The 24,347-nt window shown below is 28.4% G+C and overlaps 1 protein-coding gene across 3 annotated transcripts in view; it reads right to left on the reverse strand.

Moving 5' to 3' along the window:
• LOC126833086 (zinc finger protein 721-like) overlaps positions 1-13,956 on the reverse strand; it is a 132,487-nt gene extending 118,531 nt beyond the window's left edge. For all 3 annotated transcript variants that reach the window (XM_050564228.1, XM_050564229.1, XM_050564230.1), the window contains exons 1-4: positions 13,633-13,956; positions 12,944-13,123; positions 12,219-12,398; positions 10,769-10,948 (exon numbers count right to left, since the gene is read on the reverse strand). In XM_050564228.1, coding sequence (XP_050420185.1) covers positions 10,769-10,948; positions 12,219-12,398; positions 12,944-13,104 — 521 coding nt within the window. In that variant the 5' untranslated portion in view covers positions 13,105-13,123; positions 13,633-13,956. The remainder of the gene's footprint in view (positions 1-10,768; positions 10,949-12,218; positions 12,399-12,943; positions 13,124-13,632) is intronic.
• Between the last annotated feature and the right edge of the window lie 10,391 nt (positions 13,957-24,347).

Below are 24,347 nucleotides of genomic sequence, written 5' to 3' on the forward strand. Positions count from 1 at the left end.
GGTTTTTTAAGTTATTTTTCAAAAAAAGTAGATTACGACCGGTTTTAAGTTGTTGGAATTTTCATCATAAAATTAGAGACTTAAATCAAATCTTTTTGTCTAATAACGATAGTGGCCTGAGATTTATTTCTATTTTTTTTAATAAAGAACATTTTTCCCGGGTGGTCACCAATCCTGGATCAAGCAGCAACGGACAAAGCTTAACCTAAGATGCCGCGTGACAGCTGAGGTGTTCACTGCGGCCACACTATGCTCTTGTATTTGTTTTAATGTTATACGTAAGGAACATTTTTCACTTTTTACTCACAAAATATGCAAAAAAATCAAAATTAACCAAGTCATGTATTATGTTAAATAAGAAAACTGAAATTAAAATTTTATTTTCAGATTTTGAAAAAAAGTAGAAATAAATCTCAGCCCACTTTTCGTTATTAGAAGAAAGTCTTTGATTTTATAATTAAAATTTCAAACATTGAAAACGGGTCGAAATCTATTTTTTTTGAAAAATAACTTAAAAACCTCTATTTTTCGTGCAAAAATTAGTGATAAAAATTTCAAAAAATAATGGTATTATATTAGACCAAAAGAAGTAAAAAAAAAATGTTTTTTTAAAAAATTTGAGGTCAGGCCGATGACCGCATGGTTTGATTCAGAATGCCCTGTATAAATATGTAAAACACAGTAAGTCTCGTGGGAACATACGCTAACATAATGTGGTACCGCAGATATTGACCGGTCATCATACCCACAAATTTATAATTTTTTTTTTGGTATTTTGATTTAACATTATATTGATAAGAGTTAGATGTAGTTTTAAATTAATCTATTATAATATAAACAAGTGGTTTCTAATATAAGTTTTATGATAGCGAAACGCTAACATCGATACCAACGATCTTAAACCCCAAAACTACTAATTTTTTTTTTACATCTGTTAAAATGTAGTTTTATTATAATAAATGCCAGTTGTTCTCATTTTTTCCCAATTTACAATAGGATGAAAAATTGTATTAACGTTATCTATATATTTCTATATAATATATATATAAATATATATATATAACATGGTAAGTCTCGTGCGAATGTACGCTATCATAATGTGGTACTATAGTGTGATTTAACATGATATTTATAAGATGTAGTTTTAAAACAATCTATAATTATATGAACAAGTAGTTCCTAAAATAAGTTGAATAACGGAATGCTAACATCGATAAAAACAACGGGTGTATAGAAGAGGATCAACATATAATTACAAGTTAATAGTTTCATATATGATAAAAAATAAATGGTAACAAAAATCGCCTTTCTCATAATTATTAAACGTTTAAAACTAAATAATAATTTACTTAAATTAGATGAATAACACAAATCTACAATTATGACCTGTAGGTAAAAAGATAACACCATAAAGATTAAAGCTTGACGATAGCCCATTTGACCGACTAGATTAATTTAAAGTGTCGTTGATCCCATATCAATCGACTAAACTTCAAGTAAATAATAAGTAATAAGCAAACACATGTCAAGTCAATGGAAGACAGAAAACATGGCAATAATGTATATAATATAGAGATACAAAGTGGTAGGTACTCACACAACGTAGAACCGTAAACCGCGTGCGAAGGCTGCTACTACAAACTTGTTATAAATAATTAACAGGCAAGAAAAAACTCAATTGTTACGTGAATTAAAACGAAATATCGAAACAAGACCCAATACGATAAGTACCTATCACAGAATTCGACCTAGTTATTATGATTAAAATCTAAAAATTCTCACGAATTGGACCTGTGGCAATAATACTGAAAACTGGTTAAATTAACAGAAATTCAGATTTTACAATAAGAAATCCTAATTATTAACAAAAACTACACTTTTATTGAATAATAATTGTGATTTAAATGCAAAGTGCAAACTGTACGACAACGCAGAAAATGTATGGACAGATTCGTGATAGTGGATGTTTGTGTAATAACGAGTGATAGCCACAGATAGAGGTACTTCGCAGCGTGGAGGTAAACTGTCGTGCCTTTTATAAAAAAAAGTGGGCTATAGTGGGCAAACAAACCAAATTACCAACTCTTTTATGAAATATTGTTGTAAACTTACCTCTAAAAAAAAAAGTTAGAAAAATTCAATAAAATGACTAATTGGATGTAGTTAGCTTTTTTTTCTAATATAAATATATATACATTCCTTAGTAAGACAGAATTAAAAACAGAAAAGTCAATAAATTTCAATTATCAGGTATTCTATTTATACATATATAATATCACTTCTATAGTTAGTTCTATAGATAGTTCTAATTAGTAGTGAAATTGAATTTATACAATGGCAAAATCGAGGTAAAATCAAATTTACTAAATACATCTAATAAACCAATCAATTTATGAAAATGTAACTTTAAAAGAATTTAATGAAACATCACTAAGATATCACAATTAAATATTACTAAGTAGCTATTTTGAGTCAAGCCTTAGGACCATACTCTCAAGATATCATGAATTAAATTTGTTTTCTTAAAAAGCCGAACTATATAGTTATTTTATTATAAAATTAGCATGCATTCATAAATGTAACCTAATGTATAGCTTATAGCCTTCGTTAAAGGTAAAGCTGGTGTAAATAGAGATCAATACAAAAAAAAAATATTATAATATATTAACAAAATAACAATAGTAACAATATTATCTACTATTTTTCACGTGTAAATTATGGAATTAAAAAATCATTTATAAAAACTAAATAAATAATATAATCCGTCAAAAGAATTATGAGTTACTGGAAAACGTCAAAGTAATGTTAATGACCAATTAAATTATAGTAAACATCGAAAAACTATAAAAAAACTAATAAATACATACACATATATTCTATTGGTAATGTTTGTACAATCTTAAGTTACTTAATTATAGAGTAAAACTAAACTGCCAAATTATATAACATGTTGATTGCACGCTAAACAATGTGTTATAATGTATATAACAATCATTTAAATATATTGTCTGCAAAGAACAGTCTAAAATATTAATAATAAGAAAGTTCTATGACATGTCTAAATCGATTATATTGTGTTAGGTTAGGTGATTATCAGTGGTAAAAACATGTTTCCGCCAACTGAAAATAACTCGCCTAACTTTAGTTTTAGAGTAAAAGCACCCATTATAAAATTAAAAGAGAAGACTATTTTGGAGGGCGAAACGGTGGGTTTTTAAAAAAAAAATTCATTTTTTGAAAAGTTACAGCCCTTAAAAAATGTTTAAATAAAGTTTCTATACTATGTATTATACCTGGACTACTTGAATAAAATTGTAAGTAAAAAAAAAATTGAAAAATAATAAATAGATTTTGAAAAAATATCTTTAAACTGCCAAATAGTCACGTGAGGTTTATGAGCCGTGTGCTTTTGCTTGATGACTTTTGAGAGTATGCGTTCATGAGTTTTGAGGTGAGATATCTGCCCAAATCTTTTTTCACAGATATTGCATTTAAAGGATTTCTCTCCGGTATTAGCGCGCCATTGCCTTCTCAGGTTTGATTTTGATAAAAAAAACTATTTAAACAAATACCACAGTTAAATAAGCCATCTTTGTTTCGATTATGCTCTTTGACTCTGCTGTTACGTTGATTAACTTTATTTTTTTGAGGAGCTTTCGAACTGACGTATTTTGTATATATTTTTCTTAGGATGGTTTTTTATAGTTTCAATAAAACTACAATCCAAATTTTTTTTATTATTCCAGGTATCGGTCGCTTGACACGAAATATGAATACTTTTTCTTTTTATTAGCCTTTATTAATAACGTTAATAAATAATCAGAGATTATTGACTGAAGGTCACAGACATCGTATTTATAGGTTTTTCCTCCGGTACTAATAAAACGATACATACCCGAGAAAAAACCTAAGAATGCAAGGTCTGTGAATACAATTTTTCTTCCTTTCTTTATTTTTTTAATTTTACTATCGAAAATGTATTTTTACTATTAACTTTATAATTATGTTTTCCTCCTCCTCTATAAATCTGTCGTTGCTATCGATGTAGCTTTCCATTACCTAACATTAAATTTATGTTAGGAACCACTTGTTCAAATAATTTTTTTTTTTTATTAGCCTTTTTAATAAAAAATATTTGACTCAACAATTAAGACAGTAATAATGAGTAAAATGTAAATGTATGGATACATTATTCGTAATAACATGATTTCAATGATAATTATAAAATGATAAAAAACAAACAAAAAGAAGAATAACAACGAGTAAATACAAAAAAACTAAATAAAATAATACTCAAAAGTAGATTTCGACATGTTAAAACCTGAGAAAAACAGCTCTTTAAAAGACTTTTCCCCCTTAATGTACAGTAATTTTATAATAGCATGTATCTTAAAATATAGTTTTTATAATAATAAATGACACTTTTTCACTTTTTTTCCATTTTAAAAAAGAATGAAAAAAAATTGTATTATATTTTCTAGCTATTTATATATATATATAACGCGGTAAGTCTCGTGCGAACGTACGATAACATAATGTGGCACTGCAGACATCATACCCACAAGTAGATGTTTACAATATCATTTTTTTTGATATTTTGATTTCACATTATACTGATAAGAAGATGTAGTTTTAAAACAATCTAACATTATATGAACAAGAAGTTCCTAATATAAGTTTAATAATGGAATGCTATTATCGATAACTACGACGGATGTATAGACGTAATAATAATAATATAATAAAGAAAATGTAGTCTACATTATTTGAAAAATAATAACTAAGTTTTGAGTGATATATTTTGATATTTTTAATCATTTAAAACTACATTTTAATTTACTTAAATCAGCTGAATAACACAAAACTACAAGTATGACTTGTAGGTAAGAAACTAAGACGATAATGATAAAGTTAGACGGTAAACCGATTCCGTACCACTCGACTCAACTCTAATTAATAAAGAAGTTATTAACAACCACATATCGATATTTACCATTATGTGTATTCACAAGAAATACTCTTAGTCAATGGAAAACAGAAAACACAGCAATATTGTAAATAAATTAAAAATACAAAACAGTAGGTACTCACTTACAAATTGTAGAATCGTACACAACAGAGAACTGTAAACACTGCTGTTCAGGCTACTACTAAAAACTTAATTAACAGGCAAGATAAAACACAATTGTAACGAAATAACGAAACACGACACAAACGTTAGGTATTTATCGCAGAATTCGACCAAGTTATTATGATTGAAATCTAGAGATGTTCACGAATCGGACAAAAATAAATATCAATTATATACAAACAAGATAATTTGTGTTTATACATAATAGTTTGGAGGTTAGGTTCAGATGCGTTCCCTAACCACCAAGACACTTTGTTATTTATTTAAATATAACTGCTCGTATATTTAACGTGTACAGCACAATGTAATTAACAAGTTAGGTACAAGATTACAAGTAATTAACAAACAAGATTAAACAAAAGTAATTACCAAAATGTCTGCGTGGAAGAAAGACGCCGAGCGTGTAGACGAAGTCGTGCGAGATAATTGAATGGCGGACCGAAAATGGCAGCTGGCTACTAGATGCGGTGTCGTCCTAACGCTACACCCGGCGCAGTAGTTGGTGGTACGGTAGGTAGTGGTACCAACCGACACCGCGTTGCTAGCGTTTCACCGCGGCAGAGTAGGTGGTGATACCAACTATCACCACATTAGTGGTGATTTTAATGCAAACTGCATGACAACGCAGAAATCTTCTAGACAGATTTGTGATAGTATGTGTGTGATAAGAAGTGATTTTCGCACGTGGAGGTAAACTGTCATAAATAATCACTTTAAAATAAACGCTTGACCACAGATTTTTGATAAAATTGTAAATGTTATACTTCCGTTCTAGATGTACCTTTGGTCTATTTTTTTGACATATATTAGTTAAACTTTACTTGAAGATGTTAAATAAAGAAGAAATGTCTACTCCTTTTTGTGGAAAGGGATTAAGATATGTTTTTGTTTTGTCAATGTTTATCGGTAGTAGGTTCTATGTCATACTTTAACTTTGTTGGCAATACTATAGTTTTGTCAATTTTGACCATTCCTTCAGCCCCAAATTGTACTTATACATTCGTATATTACTAATTCGAATTAAATCGTAAGATCGCAATCGTTTTAAGAAAAAAAAACATTATGATTGGCCAAACAAGCAGAAAAGTACAACAGAATCATAGAATTAAATATTCATCCCATCGAAAATTTTAAGTAAATCAGTATTGATAATAGTTACAAAATAAAATAATGAAAGTAAAGAACATGTAAGTATGTCACTCAATTTCATTATAAAAAAATTAACGTAACATAGAGATTACTGTCTAGAAACATTTTATACGGTTAAAATTACTTTGCGTGGTAATTTTGTATTCAACTAATACATGTATAACAGCATCATTATTCTTTAATAAAAACCAACACTAATTATGTTTTTTTTAATATAAATTGAGTGGTCAAAGACATTGATAGGGTCTTCACATTATCATCAGTAATTTTTAGTACCTACACTATATTTTAATTATAAACCTATATATTTTCAAATTAAATATAATTAATGTATATATAGGTTTATATAAATGTAGAGCTTGGAGCAACATACAGACAAGTCTACTTTTTAAAATTGTTCAGAACGTTCAAAATAAAATTCTTTATATCATTGGCATAGTACCATTGGTGTAAACAATTCTTTTTTTTTGTTATTATTTTCGTGATATGACAAATTAAATGTTTATACTAGAAAAATGTAGATATCTATTTGTTGATAGAAATGGTCTCGATAGAGAAAAACATTTTTTAACTTGTTTTTTATTCATTTTTTTTTTACAAATTCCAAATCAATTAATCTATTAATTAAACCATTCATTGTAATCAACGTTTGTGGGGTTTTTACAAAATAGTGTACATTTTAACAAGGTAGCGTTTTCAATTGCTGTTTAGTATTTTTTTTAAAATTTTTATTGAAAGAGGTAAATGGTTGGCATTATAAAATACCTTTCGTAATCGATTTCTGATTTGTAGATTGGATATAATGAGCTGATTGGTAGAGACTAAAAAAACGATTTACCCATTTTATAGCGTGCCACAGGCCAATCCAAATATCTCCTACAGGTAAATTGAGTTTTTTGATATTATGTTACCATCATAAATAATTCAATCATTTTATACATCGAATAAAAAAAAAATTATTCTAAAAAGTATGAATGAAACTAACATAATGTAATCACAACTATCGAAAAAGTAATACATTTTATTTTGAATTTTAAATAAATATAAAATAAAACCTTCCAAATTATACATATTAAATTTTATAAGGTATTATTTTGTAACAATTTTTTTTTTTTTTATTTCAACTTCAAAATAGTGTATTATTATTTTGACAATATTATGAATATAGTTATATGATAGATAATAAAATATAATTATGTTTTTCGCATGTATAAACAATTACAAGTTGTTATCATCCAATTGGTTTGGTTGAAAATCTTATATTTCAAATTCTTCCAAACAGTATACTTAATTAAACTAGTATTAAAAAAAGGTCAAACGAGTACAGAATACAAATCATCCTCATTTTTTTTTTATTCGACAATCAGTATTATTAATTTTAAATTCTCTGTTATATAATTCTATGAGATAAAAAATAATTTATTTTTCAATTCAGTCAGCATATATTAATTAATTTATATTGGTATAAAAACACATTTTATTTGTTAAGAAATTCAGGCAAAAACAATATAATAACAAATCTGAACGATAAAACTGCTACTTGAGTAAGTAAGCCGACCAAACATAAATAAAACCATGTTTTACTTCATACTTTTAACAAAATATTTTAATTCTATACTTATAAAATGTTTATTAATTTAACACATCATCCAATTTGTTTGGTTAAAAACCTAACATTTAAAATTCTTCCAAACAGCATATTTTATTTAAAATAAATCATTATCTTTTTTTTTTGCGTGACAATCAGTATTTACTTATTATTTTTTTTAATGATCATTCCATCTCTGCTATATAATTCTATAAGATAGAAAATAATTTGAGTTCCAATAAAAGTATTGACGATGTAATGACGAATTGAGATTTTATCCGTTGGATACGATTCACTGGTATGCCAGATTTGCACAAATATTATTTACTATACTAAGATGGAAAGTATAACTTTCTTTGTATCCTCCAGTTAACTTAAAACTGAACATAAAACATTAGAGGCGTTACACAGCTGGAACTGTACAATATAATGTTGAAATTTTAACACACAAGATTTAATAATTAAAAAATAACATTATATGGGTATATTTGTTTCTGTCAACTAACATAAATACTAAATACATACACATGTATTCTGGTGGTAATGATTTTACAATCTTAGGTAACTTAATTTAGCAGTAAAATTAAACTGCAAAATAATATAACACGTTAAGTACACTGTTTAATAATGTGTAAAACATATTGGTTTCACTTAATACCTTGTGATCAGTTAAACGATATTAATAATTTAAAAATTATAAGAAAACTATTACTAAGATATTCAATCTGAATAAAATCGTTAATAAAAAAAAATTCTAAAATAATTACAAGCTTTTGAAAAACTATTTTAAAACTGCTAAATTTTCCATACGTGAGGTTTATGATGTTATGAGCCATGAGCTTTTGCTTTATGTCTTTTGAGAGTATCTTGGCAACCATATGATTTATCACAGGCTGAGCATTTATATCGTACCACACCAATATGTATCCGTGCATGTCTCTTGAGATCAGATTGTTGTCTGAATGTTTTTTCACAGACATCGCATTTAAACGGTTTTTCGCCGGTATGAATACGTGCATGGTTCTTGAGATGAATTTGTTGACTGAATGTTTTTTCACAGACAACGCATTTATAAGGTTTTTCACCAGTATGTATCCTTTCATGTTTTTTAAGACTTTTTTGTAGACGGAATGTTTTTTCACAAACATCGCACTTAAAAGGTTTCTCGCCGGTATGTATCCGTGTATGATTCTTGAGATCAGATTGTTGAATGAAGGTTTTTTTACAGATATCGCATTTAAACGGTTTTTCGACGGTATGTGTGCGTTTATGAATTTTTAGGTGTTGTTGTGTACCAAACGTTTTTTCACAGACATCGCATTTAAACGGTTTCTCGCCGTTATGTATCCGTGTATGTTTCTTGAGATCAGTTTGTTGAATGAATGTTTTTTTACAGATATCGCATTTAAACGGTTTTTCGACGGTATGTGTGCGTTTATGAATTTTTAGGGATTGTTGTGTACCAAATGTTTTTTCACAGAACTCGCATTTAAACGGTTTCTCGCCGGTATGTATACGTGCATGTGTCTTGAGAGCAGATTGTTGACTGAATGTTTTTTCACAGACAACGCATTTATAAGGTTTTTCACCAGTATGTATCATTTCATGTTTTTTAAGACTTTGTTGTAGATTGAATGTTTTTTCACAGACATCGCACTTAAAGGGTCTCTCGCCGGTATGTATCCGTGTATGATTCTTGAGAGCAGATTGTTGACTGAATGTTTTTTCACAGACAACGCATTTATAAGGTTTTTCACCAGTATGTATCGTTTCATGTTTTTTAAGACTTTGTTGTAGATTGAATGTTTTTTCACAGACAACGCATTTATAAGGTTTTTCACCAGTATGAATACGTGCATGGTTCTTGAGATGAATTTGTTGACTGGATGTTTTTTCACAGACATCGCACTTAAATGGTTTCTCGCCGGTATGTATGCGTTCATGAGTTCTGAGGTGAAATATCTGACCAAATCTTTTTTCACAAATATTGCATTTAAAGGGGTTTACTCCGGTATGAACGCGCCAATGTTGTCTAAGGTATGATTTTGATGAACAACTTTTCAAACAAATACCACAATTAAATAAGCCATCTTTGTTTCGAGTATACTCTTTGATTCTGCTGTTACGATGATTGACTTTATTTTTTTGAGGCGCTTTCTTTTTCACGGAAGTACTGGTATGCGATTTCGCAATATGCCGGATTATATTATTTTTGGCTGTAAACCTCCTTTGACATATATTGCAGTCGAACCGACGTAGTTTGTATATATTTTTCTCAGAATTATTTTTTATAGTTCCAATAAAACTACAATCCATATTTTTTGTATTATTCCAGGTATCGGTCGCTTTACATGAAATATGAATACTGCAACACATATGAAACAAAATAGATTAATTTAAGATTAAAATTTCAAAAATATAAAACGGGTCGAAATCTATTTTTTTTGAAAAAAAACTGAAAAACCTCTATATTTAGAGCAAAAATTAGTGATAAAAATTTCAAAAAATAAATCTCTTATCATAGACCAAAAGAAAAAAAAAATTTTGAGGAGGTCAAGCCGATGACCGCGTGGTTTGACTCAAAATTCCCTTTATATATATATATATATAAACAATGCAAACATACGCTAACATAATGTGGTACCGCAGACATTGACCGGTCATCATAACCACAAAGAAATAATTTTTTTTTTTGTTATTTTGATTTAACATTATATTGATAAGAGTTAGATGTAGCTTTAAACTAATCTATTATTATATGAACAAGTGGTTCCTAATATAAGTTTTAATGATATCGAAACACTAACATTGATACCAACGACGGGTTTAAATAGGAGGACAACATAATTACAAGTAGCTTTATTTAGGATAAAAATAAATGGTATTAAAAATCGCCTTACTTATAACTACTGTGGACTTCGTTCTTTATCAAATACTCCTCTGTTGTAGAAATTTCTTTGCTTAAGAGCTGCACATCAAACGGTTTAGATTCAATGTCCTTGAACGATTTTTCCACCGAGTGTTCTTCTGTTTCATCATTTTCAGGTTTAATTTTCAATATATTATACCGCTTCAAAATTCTATAATTGACATTCAACATTAGTTGTATGTTTATATGACTTGAAAGTAAGAAGCCAAGACGATAATGATTAAAGGTTGAGGATAGCCCATTTGAACGACTAGATTAATTTTAAGTGGCGTAGATCTCGTGTCACTTGAATAAACTCAGTATACACGAGAGTTTATACTTCAAAAACTAAATAAGTGATTAGTTTTTTATTTACTTAGATGTACATGATTAGTTTCCAACAGCTGAATTAAATATTTATTGGTTTTATACTGTGTTTCAATCACCAATTCTTCAAAATTGTGTGTATTGTTAAATACATTATAATACTCATCAACTCAGTAATTAACAAACCAAAATAATATTCTACTTTATATTCAGGCTTTTATACATAAAAAGATCATTTAATTGGCCTGTCGTGTAAGCATAAGGTCTATTAGCTAAAAAAAGAGTAAAAATTTTTTTTTGTTTTTTAAAAAATTTGAGGTCAGGCCGATGACTGCGTGGTTTGATACAGATTGCTCTATATATATATATATATATAACAAAAAGTCTCGTGCGAATATGCACTAACATAATGTGGTACCGCAGACATTGACCGGTCATCATACCCACAAATATATAATTTTTTTTTTTGGTATTTTGATTTAACATTATATTGATAAGAGTTAGATGAAGTTTTAATTTAATCTATTATTATATAAACAAGAGGTTCCTAATATAAGTTTTATGATAGCGAAATGCTAACATCGATACCAACGACAGGTTTAAAAAGGAGGCCAACATAATTACAAGTAGCTTTATTTAGGATAAAAATACCATGATGTAATTTATTTCATTTTAAAAAATCTTACCATTTCTTTAAAAAATAAAACCTAGAAGAAACGGCTTTTTAAACAACTTTCCCCTTTAGTGTACATTTTTTTTTATAATAGCGTGTATCTTAAGCCCCAGAACTAATTATACTAATTTTTTTTTTACAACTGTTAAAATGTAGATAGGTATAGATGTATACATATTAATATATATATAACACGGTATGTCTCGTGCGAATGTACGCTATCATAATGTGGTATTACAGTGTGATTTAACATTATATTGATAAGATGAAGATGTAGTTTTAAAACAATCTATTATTATATGAACAAGTAGTTCCTAAAATAAGTTGAATAACGGAATGCTAACATCGATAAAAACAACGGGTGTATAGAAGAGGACAACATAATTACAAGTTAATAGTTTCATATAGGATAAAAAATTAATGGTAATAAAAATCGCCTTACTCATAACTATTGTCGACTTCATTCTTTACCAAATACTCCTCTGTTGTAGAAATTTCATTGTTTATGAACTGCACATCTAGCGGTTTAGGTTCAATGACTTCAAACAATTTTTCCAAGGAGTGATCTTCTGATTCGTCATTTTCTTGTTTAATTTGTAATATATTATACTGCTTCAAAGCTCTATAAATGACATTTAACATCAGTTATAATTCTTTACATATATAGGATTATTAGGAAGACTTAACTATACAATTTTAACTATTGTTTTTTAAATATTAAAAACTATTTGAATTTACCTTAATTAGATAAATAACACACGCCTACAAGTATAACTTGTAGGTAAAAAGCTAACACAATAAAGATCAAAGCTAGGCGATAGCCCATTTGACCAACTAAATCCTTACTCATTGTATATATATATATATATATATATAACTGAAATATTATTTACCAAACAATTATTTTAAAAGAGTATATAATTTACTGAAAATTTTAACTTATCGTTAACAAGTAAAATAATTTCAAATGTAAAGGGCTAGTGGATTAAGTTACTCAAGGAAAGTTTATATTTCTTTATTATCTTTATTATCTTTATTATCTTTATTATCTTTATAACATCTTTATAACATCGATAACTACGACGGGTGTTTAGAACTGGACAACATAATTACAAGTTAATAGTTTCATTTGGAATAAAAAATAAATCGTAATAAAAATCACATTACCCATAAGTATTGTCGTCTTCATTCTTTACTAAATACTCCTCTAATGTAGAAATTTCATTGTTTATGAACTGCACATCTAGCGGTTTAGGTTCTATGACTTCAGGCGTTTTTTCAAAAGAGTGTTCTTCTGTTCCATCATTTTCATGTTTAATTTTCAACATATTATACTGCTTCAAAATTCTATAATTGACATTTAACGTTAATTATATTTCTGTGCCATATATGCATCGAGGTTTAATAGGACAACTTCACCACACAATTTTAACTATTTAATTAAGTAACAAATGAAGTAAGAATAACGATATAATAAAGAATAATTTAGTTAGCACTATTTGAAAAATAAAAACCAACAAAGTTTTGAGAGATATATTTTGTTTTTTTGAACTTTTAATCTTAGATTTTAATTTACTTTAATTAGACGAATAACAGAAAACTACAAGTATGACTTGTAGGTAAGACACTAACACGATAAAGATTTAAGAAACGATAGCCTATTTGACCGACTAAATTAATTTCAAGTGTCGTTGATCTTGTGTCACTCAAATCAACTCAGAGTAAATAATAAGTAATAAACAAAAACCTATAGATTATGATTCTATTTATTCACAAACAGTATGGTAAGTCAACGGGAGACAGAAAACACGGCAATAATGTAAATAAATTCAAAATACATAACAGTAGGTACTCACACAACGTAGAACCGTAAACCGCTGTTCAGGGCTGCTACTAAAAACTTAAAATGAATAACAGGCAAAACAAAACTCAATTGCAACGCAAATTGAAACGAAATAAAGAAACACGAGGCACCACGTTAGGAATTTATCACTGAATTCGACCAAGTTATTATGATTAAAAACTAGAAATTCTCACGAATTAGAGACGGAGCATCAATACCGAAAACAAATTATACCTATGTCCTATTGCAAAAATCTAAACTGACTATTTATCATTCACAAAAATTCAGAGTGTACAAAAAGAAATATAAATTATTAACAAAAACAAAACTTGTAATTTGTGATTTTAATGCAAAATGAATGACAGCATAGAAATGTTCTAGACAGATTTGTGATAGCGTGTGTTTGTTTGATAACGAGTGATTGCCACAAATGGAGGTATTTTGCAGCGTGGAGGTAAACTGTCGTGCGTTTTAGGCGGCAAAAAAATCAAAATCTCAACTCTTGTTTCAAAGCTTGTTGTAAACTTACCTTCGTCGACATCCTTTAACTTGTATTAATGCGTTTACTTAAGACTTTATCCGCTTTGGACACATCTTTCGCTAATTGTGTTAAAATACATAGGCCCCACACTAGTAAAATAATATTTAATATTATAATAACAAAAAAAATAGTTGTTAAAGAAAGCCAGTACATTTGGGTATAGTGAAGACTGGGATGTAACAGGTCTACAGGAATTGTTTTAAACGAAAGTGATATAATCACTTTTAAACAAACGCTTGACCACGGAATTTTGAGAAAATTGTACCGATATGTTTTACTTCCATTCTTGATCTACCTTCAGTCTAATTTTCAGAACTAAATCACTAAAAATTTGCTTGAAAAAGTGAAATAAAGAAAAAATGCCTCTCCTTTTCACTTAAAGGTTTATGATATGTTTTTGTTTTGTCAATGTTTATCGGTAGTAGGTACTATGTTTAATGAATATTTCAGATTTGTGATTTGTGAAAAAATATTAATATGTTCTGGTTTTACAACTGTTAAAGTTTCATGTATTCATATTTTTATTTTGCTAGCCTCACTATAGTTTTGTACAATTTTGAACATTTCTTCTGCCCTACATAACACATCATTTTGTCACATAATATGTTTGTTGCCTCTTTCCATCACAAATTTTTAGTTATAAGGTTTTATTAATAAAAAATATTTTAACTGAACACTGGTACCATGATTTCAGAGTAATATCATTAAAAGGAATATTATTTCGACAAAAATCATTTGATATCCCTCCTAACCTCTGTCAACTTGATGTCATTCTTTTTTTCTGTTTTATATCTTACACAATGAAGTTCTCCCCAAGTATCATCAACAACAAAATCGTATAAAAAAATAGTATTTTAAATATATACCAAAGCATTGAAGAGCCATATGATTAAAAGTAATCATACTACAAAATTTGTATGTTTGCTTTTCTGCACTGTCTATCAATTTCCATTATCTCCCTCTTTGTCATGTCTTTCACAATGAACTGTTCCTTCATCATTCACAAACACGAATAAGTCGTTTTTCTTGTTAACAACATCTGCATTTTAAAATATTTATGAATAAAATAATGTATAATATACTTACTTGGACAAATATATACCGACTTGAGCAATCTCCATTTAATGCCAAGGTCATGTTAGGCATTTCAAACCATTTATAATGTTTTAAATTAAACTTGACCACCAACAAGATAAATTAGTAATTACGTTTTCTATTCAAATTTAGAGTATTCTACAGTCGCAAGAAAATTACCATTATCTCTACCAAAACTACAAATACAATAATACCTAATTAAGTTCACACGTACCATATTTACTCAGTAAATTGAATATTTTCCTTTTTTTTTTTTTGTTATACAAATTAATAAAATACAAGAAGAAACTTGTTTAATAGTTATGCATGGTTTATATGGTAAAATTGTGTTTACTTACAACAAATAATTAATAACTAAATATTGTAGAGTTTCACAAGACTCGAACCTCGAGCAGTGGGCATTGGTTCAATAATTTCTGTACTTATTGGTATTTGTTTGGTTTAACAATGTTTATCGGTAATACTATAATTAAAGAATATTCCATACAAATTTGGAAAAAAACTAATGTTTTTAAAAAAGTTATACCTAGGGCATCGTAATTTTAAGTTCAATAAAAAAAACTTTTTAAAAAACATGCTTTTATAAAAAAAAAAATAGTGAAAAGTGAACTAAAAAGTAAAAAATAATTTTATTACAAGAACAATTTACTAATCAATTGTAGCATATTTTATTTAAAATGTCAATTACTTTGAAAAAAACCGAAAATTAACTACAATTTTAAATAATTTTAAACATCTTTAATTTTTGACTAAAAAGAAAAGCGTGGGCCCTATTCAATAAATTCCAAATTCATTGAGTTAAGTATTATGAAATGTATGTGTCACACACAAATATTAAACCAAATTTGAATCACAAAAGAACTTCCAATATAATTTATTAGGGACTGTGTTGAATGGGGCCCACGCTTTTCTTTTTAGTCAAAAATTAAAGATGTTCAACATTATTTAAAATTAGTTAATTTTGTATGTTAACCACTAAAAAATAAAAAACAATACACTTCTCTTAAACAGCTTGAATATTTTTTTTTTTTAGTAGTTTAATTTAAATATCTTCTTGAGTTTTATTACAAATGCTAATACAGTGTATTGATCGACTGAACACAGTTGTATTTAAAATAACACAATACATTGTGATTAAATCTCTAGAAGTTTAACAATATGTTGAATTTATTTTCTTATGTAATACTTAAGATGGATCGTTTAGATATTTAATAAGTTATTTTACTGTTATTCAATTGACATATTATTAACTAATCAATTTTATTTTTTTTTTGTTCCAGAACTGTTAATGAAACTGATTTTTCTCCACCTCAAAAATGCCATAGACCAATCACATATTATGTCCAATGTATAATAACTTAACTTGTAGTGTTTAAAAACAATCAATAAACTGGCTTTTCCGTTAATTACATGATACGCAAGTTTATTTCTTCTACTCTAGTCTGTTTATTATCATGCACAGTTGGACAAAGATTCTTGTTTTTAACTAGTTAAAGTTGTATTAGCTACATTCTTAAAATTAAAACAAATCAACTCGAGCAAGTAAAAAGTTATTTAAAAAAAAATCAACTGAAGTTAAATCAACGTTTAAAAACTTATTGCCAAATTTCTCATTTAAAATTTCCACGCGACAATTTTTAATGTTTTAATCACAATAACATTACCTATATTACCTATATTATGTATATTAGCTCTACGCTCCTGTAATTATCATTGTAAAATAGTTTAAATTGCAAATAAAATATAAAAGACATTTTTCCAAAATTTTATTATCGTTAGGTTAGGTTAGGTTAAACCTAACCTACTCTAATCCATCATTACTGGCTTTCTAAAAGTTTAAGGCTTCTCTTAAATCATTTACTCAATAAATAATAACAAATCTCAACAAGTTCTCAAAAAAAATTATACATTCATTTACAATTTATACTAATATTCTTATTATAGATTTATTTCTCCTGTCACAGATCAACATCAATTTGATTATATTAAGCTAATACTTGACTTTACTTAACATTTTCCAAATAGACAATAAACACACAAAAAAAAAACATTACCTTTATAGTATCATTAAAGTTTTAATAAACGTGTTTCAGATATAATAATAACGAATCGAGACTTTTGTCGACGGATACGATTCACTTGTAGGCCAGATTTCATTGACTTTTTAACTTGACAATAATGTACTAATAATGTACTGGGCGCACTTCCCAACAGCACTTCCTCTCCCATCCTAACTATTAAAATCTTATAACTTCAAAAATAGTTATCCAAAACTGGTTATCGATTAGTAATAGTGTTTAGTACATTATTCTCAATTTAACAAGTTCATGAAATGTATGCGTTACCATTTAAGTTTCAAAAGTTGCTATAAAAAAAACTAATTTGGGAGGGGGGTAAAAAACACAAAATTGTGAAAAATTGAGATCACATGGCAAAAAAAAATGTAATTTCTTATTAAACCCTATTATATATAGAATGGTTCACGATAAAATTACTACCCTGTATCTTGTATTTTCAGTATGACCTTCACTACGTCATAAAGGTATAATGTATGTTTTAAAGAATAATGAAAATTTATATATTTTTTTTTTTTTGAAAATCACACAATACAGGTAATTACAGTTCCCACGTGTTATTTGAATATTAGCTAAGTAATGATAAATATTGTATACAGTAATACATTTATAATTTCATCGTATGTGAAGATTTATTAAAATATAGTTTTCAGACAAAAACATGTGTAATACAAACTAATTAAAAAAAAAAAATTATAAAAAAATACTAATTTTAATTATCAATTAAAATAAAAATCAATGTATGAACTATAAAATAATACAACATTTCTCTCAAACTTTTTTAGTACGGTTACAGAAACATATTATCATGGTCGACTTGCACTAGATTTAAATCATAAGTACTAAAAATTATTGTTTTAATAAATATTCCTTATGTGCAAATAAATACATTTCGATTCAAAAGTATGATTTTCTAAATGATTACAATTAATATTGAGTAAAATATTTTAATTCTAATTAAGTTGTTTATTTTATTTTTGTTATGTATTTTTTTATACACGCACATTATACATTTTATGTAATATTTTACTTACTTATAAAATGTCTACTATTAGTTAAATATTAAAGCTAACATTTTATACATTGCAACTGTATCAAGCATATTTACTTATACTATTAGGTGAAAAATTAACTATAACATTTATTTTCACTAGTTGTTCGTCATACATTTTTTAAAAATGATGTTAATAACTGAAACTTATAGTGTCGTGTTGTATGTATATTTACTGTAGTAATTACAGTTACATATTAACAAAATATAATTATTCAATAACATGCATACAATTTAACACCATAAATTTCAGTTATTAACATTTTTTGTAACGAACACATAGTGAAAATAAATGTTATAGGTAGTTTATAATAATATTTTAAATAATACACTCTAAATTATACAAAAACAATATTATTAAAAACGTACAAACTAATAAAGCGTGATTTAATTTTTACAAGTAAATTGTTTTACAGAACTTGTGTTTGAGATTTTCTTGTCAAACAGATTAGTTACTCAAATTAATTTCTATTGTTTTAAAACAATTTCAACACTTTCTAAAACTGGTTAAGGGGCAATATTTAATTTACTTTAAAACTGCATGACCTAATATGCCATACGGTTAAAGTCAAAAACATATTGAACTAAATTAAGCCGAGTAAAACTAAAAACTATTCAATAATTTAAAGTAAGTTATTAGAATTCGAATTATGTCCACTTATGTCCAATTAGCATACATACAGTTGTAGGAAGATTATTTTTGATAAATTTCATACAATTTTTAAAGTATATTTTTAAAAAAAATTAGGTACACATGTAACACTCACAAAAGCAGTGGTCATCTAGGTACCGGCAATTATTATATTGTAATAAATATAGCTTAAAGTAGGTGTCCACCCTACTTTTTAGTAATATAATATGGAGCCATATTAAAGTACAACTGTGGAATGGTAATTATATAGCAAGCGTTCATTTTATTGAATTATTTACTATTGTGTTCGAGTCTTTTGAGATGTCTTACAAATAGCAAAATATAAATACATCATTTCAGAATTAGTATTTTATGTACGATTAAAATGAATTGTAACAATTATAATTGTTGGAATGAAAATATTTCTCGAGTTTTCTTATTGTGCTTATTATTATAAACTAAACAACAATTATTTTTAAAAACCCACGAAATATTCTAATTTCACAACAGAATTATTGTACTCAAATTGTTATATTTATTAAGTAATATTAATTCATAGAAGTTTGTTAATAAATTTACATTTATTATTATTTTATATTATAATATTTTGAAAAACGATTTTTTTAATCAGTTAGATACAATAATCGTGATTTTTTCTTTTACAAAATATTTTTAATATTGATTACCTAGGAATAATAGTTTATTTTTGTTATACTAATAAATAGTATCCTAAATTTTTCCTTTTAATCTATTACATATTTATTTAATAAACAACAATTGAATTTCCCACGTTTTGTTTAAACATTATATAATGATAAATATTGTATACAGTAATACATTTAATATCATCGTATGTGAAAATATATTAAATTATAGTTAACAAAGACAAAGCAATGAATAATACAAACTAATTAAAAAAAATTAATTAAATTAATTAAAACTGTGGTCAATGTATGAATTTTAATATAATAGACCATTTCTCTCAAACAATTTTAGTACGGTTACAGAAACATATCATGGTCGACTTGTACTAGATTTAAATCGTAAGTACTAAAAATTATTTTGTTATGGTGTTGAATTGTATGCATATTCACTGTAGTATATACAGACAAATATGAATAAACTATAATTAGTCAAAAACATGCATATAAGTTTCTTATTGTTATGAACTAAAATAATGTTGAACGCATTTAACATTACATATTAATTCCTAGAATTAAATGACTGAAAGCTAAAATAAAGATGAATTAAACGTAATTATCAAATCAGTATAATTCATATTGTGGTTTTTGATATTGTAGTCTAAATCGTCCTGTAAAAATTCTTTCTTTTTCAAACGTAAATAAAGTGATCGAAATCAGACCAACCTACAAAGCCGTGAGACAATTTTCTGAGAAGTATTTTTCGTTTAAGAGTGGTAGCTTAATTGGAAAAACACTTTTAAATAAAAACACCTAACCGGCTGATCAAATAGTTCACATTGCTGAATAACACGTCTCGTCGACAACAACTTGTCCGTCACTAAGTTTTCCACAATCGCTACACAGATAGAGAACTCTTTTTAGTTGTTAGTTTTACTGTACGCTGTTGTACTTTGAACTAGGTAATATATAATATTATTATTATTTTGAACGTTATACAACGTATTGATCACCGGGTTCCAATGTCACGCAAAGTGTTAATTAGTGTACTTGTTTCTATATTCATATTGTATAAAACTGGAAATACCTATGCCGCCGATGAGAATGAAAAAAAAAAATGGTCTGACGTGCTAAATGAAATTTTGAGCAATCCGGGATGGCAGGGAATTACCGACTTGCAAGTGAAACACACGGGACGCTCGTTGTTCAGTAGAAAAGATTTGTCCGAGGACCCCAAGGTACCAAACAAAGAAAACGCTGACCGTGTGGAAGATGTCGTTTTAACATACAACACGACCGTTAACTTGCTGGGGTGCGTTCATGCCAACACGTAAACACCAACATTTTGTCGCTTGTTTGAAAAAATATTTTCGGTGAATTCGGGAGAAAGACAGAAGTCGAGAACAAAGTCACATCCCAAGAGCTCGCGAAAAGAAAAATAATGCAGGGGGTGACTTGGATGAACAGAACGTTAAAGGGCAATCCGCCGAGGAGCGTTCCGGCGAACAGCAATCGACGGCTAACGAAGAACCAGAGACAAAAAGATAAAAAAAAAAAAAACTCCCGGTTGTTATGAATTATATAGGAAAAATATCAACCATGCAGCGTCGGCGAAAATTATTAAGGTTGCCATTCGTGCATTGCAAAGTAGTTACCAGATGTTTCAGTACGTTGAAGGTACATTGCGTTATCTACTTGAAGTGGTCCCGCTACAGGTTGGAATAAAACTGAGCGACGGTTCTAGAGACATAGTGGATATTCAGTATTCTGCGGAAAAATTGTTAGATCTTCCGATGTGTTGACCAGAGCCATCAATCGTCTTACGAAAAATGATTTACCATCATATCTACAAGCTCATTGCATAGTACCGACAATAGTTGGACCAGATTTAACTACTCAATCGTATGAATTCAGTTGTCTTCGTCCATTGGAACCAGAATTCAACATTGTTAACGATTTTGAACATCAAATCGAAACACTCGTTCGAGAATTTAAGAGTAGTTTTTTTTCAAAATTAGGATTTGTGTACAACGAAAAAGATCACATTGGTTTTGTTACTCATCGAAGTATGTAATTTCAAACGAATCGCAATTACCTGTAAGTTCGTTTATTTTTTCACACATTATTGGGTTTTGTTTAGAAAATAATTTACACACAGTATCTGTTTTCATTAATTGCACAACAATAGGTTCAATCGATTATGTTAACAAATGATTTTAATTATGACTTGTATAATATTGAATTACCGTTTTAGTGGTGACACGTGGGTTTTTATTATTTTTCGTTAGGTTAAGATGGTGTTATATGATTATATTACTTACATAGTATACAATACTATAGGAAATAACTGTTTTACAGTCTCTGTACTGGGTACAATATTATGTTCAATTGATTATGTTAACTAAATAATAAATGATTACAGTTATAATAAAACTTGTATTTTATTGTATTAGCGTCGGTGAAGTGAGAACATATTACAATATTTTTGGTGAAATAGTTAATTATTATTGACTTTAAAAAAAATAACTCGCTATGAACTGGTTTTGTTATAAAATTACAATTTGATATTATAGTATAAATTAGAAAATACGAATAACCAAGAAGAAAGTTGTATTATGGTATGTTTAGAACTAATATCATATCATTATAATTTTTTTTTTTTACCAAGTTATAAGCAGACTCAAGACGGGTAGGACGGACAGTAAGCTGTAAAAATCAATGAGAATTCAAACTTTTTATATTATTAATTTTATTATTCAGAGATATTTAAAAACTTGCAAAACGTTTTAATATAATATAATTGCCTTGTATTATAATAACTATGAAGAAGTGAACTTTTCGACTTTTACCCCTCCCCCAAAGTACCAACTAGATAAAATTTGTGATTTATAGAGTCGCTACTCGAAGAAATTGGTCAAGTGCATTGTTGCAGATAATGAGGTTAATTTAAAAGTGAAACGTCTAGGTACGTAGCAAAATTAGTGCTGGCTCGCTAATGTTGTTGTTTATTTCAATAACAATATTCTAATAATTTAATTTTGTCCCGAAAATTAAATTATCATCATGTGTTTTAATTTGAATAACACCTTATTTGTTTACCTCCGTGGGATATTATGATGATGAGTTCGTCGGATAATCAATCGAGGTTGACGAAAATCGTCAAGTACTTGGACGATATCGAAAAGTTTTTGTACGAGTGTAAGCAATGTAACGACCACGCGAATTATTCGGACGTACACGCCACAAGCACGTGCGATTGTCTGGCAAGTGATAAAATGTGTACGGCCGACTTTCCGCCATGTTGTAATGTCGGACGGTCCGATGTGAATACGTCAGCAACTAATAGAAAATCGCCGGAGATGCGCTACGAATTATTCCAACAACCACGGACAGCCAACGGCGACGATTTGGCCGTGGTCAATCGCTGCAGCGTCGTCAACGGTGGTAAGTACGGTGGAAATTTTTGCAGAAATTTCTCCGGGCACAGTGTCAAAATGAAATCGCAAACGTGCATAGGGTTTGCCGGCCGCTGTGGTAACGTTGCCGATTGGTCGGACCCGGTGGAAGACATGAGGAACCGATGGAAAAACATCAAGGCAGCCAAATTTCAGACAGGAAAAAATGTCACGGACTCTGCTCGAAGACCGGCAGACCATACGTACAATTACAGCCGTAACATTACCGTACCGGATAGAAAACCCAACGGCACCGAGAAACCCGCTAATTGCGATTGTGGCGACAACACTTGGTGCGAAAACTGCGTGCACAATCATAATTGCACGAGTTGGATGCAAATTTACGATAGGTTAGAACAAAATTATTACAATAGAATGGAATCGATTCGTACGAAATATCAGCAGTAACAGTAATATTTTCATGTAGACTATTTTTTGTTTTTAAAAAAAATTGTATTCATACACGTACGACCGACCAATACACAGCTGTTTTTGATAAACTATGGCCCAGCAAATATTATTTTACACTATTCTTTTTCATACTTTTGCGGTTTGCTCGAATTTGATATATTATAGTAGGGATTTTCAATAGTTTTTTCTCTGGTTCTTCGTTTGCCATCGATTGCTCTTTGACGACGGGTCGCTCCTCAACAGAATATTGTCCGACGTTCGATAGAAATTGCTAATTGTAGCAGTATTGTGAAAAACACAGTAGCAGACAAGTTATCATTGACTAAACATGTTGTTTAAGAGATTTGTTTATTTGATCAGCCGGTAAGTGTTTTAGCTTCGATGCGCAGCCGAGGGTATTGTTTTTACAACACTGTGCTTTTATTTAATTTTTTTGGTCTGTACCAATGTTATCTCCTAAGCGACTGAACCGATTTCTTCGTGTAGTAACACTATAGATCATGGAAGGTGTTATTAATGGACCAAAAATAATAAAAATTTATCCCTTCTCCTTTAAAATGGAGAAAAATACCAATTTACTTATTTTTTTACTTTAAATTTCTACGGTGCTCCATTACTTTTTAAAATAGTTCAATTAGTTCAACATTTTTTATAGCATATTCTTAAGACATAGTACTATCGATAAATATTGCCAATTACAAATATATCATACGCCATTTACACTAAAAGGCGTGAAACTTTTTATTTATTTATTTTATTTAAATTCATTTTTAGGGTTTTAGGTCTGAAAATTGGATCGAAGGTAGATCTAGAATGGGGCTATAACAT

Source organism: Adelges cooleyi, unplaced genomic scaffold, assembly GCF_023614345.1.
Source record: "Adelges cooleyi isolate 19-005CV unplaced genomic scaffold, UGA_ACOO_1.1 ACOO_flye_CR_arks_rails_tigmint_CR_PRNA_17, whole genome shotgun sequence".
NCBI lineage: Eukaryota > Metazoa > Arthropoda > Insecta > Hemiptera > Adelgidae > Adelges > Adelges cooleyi.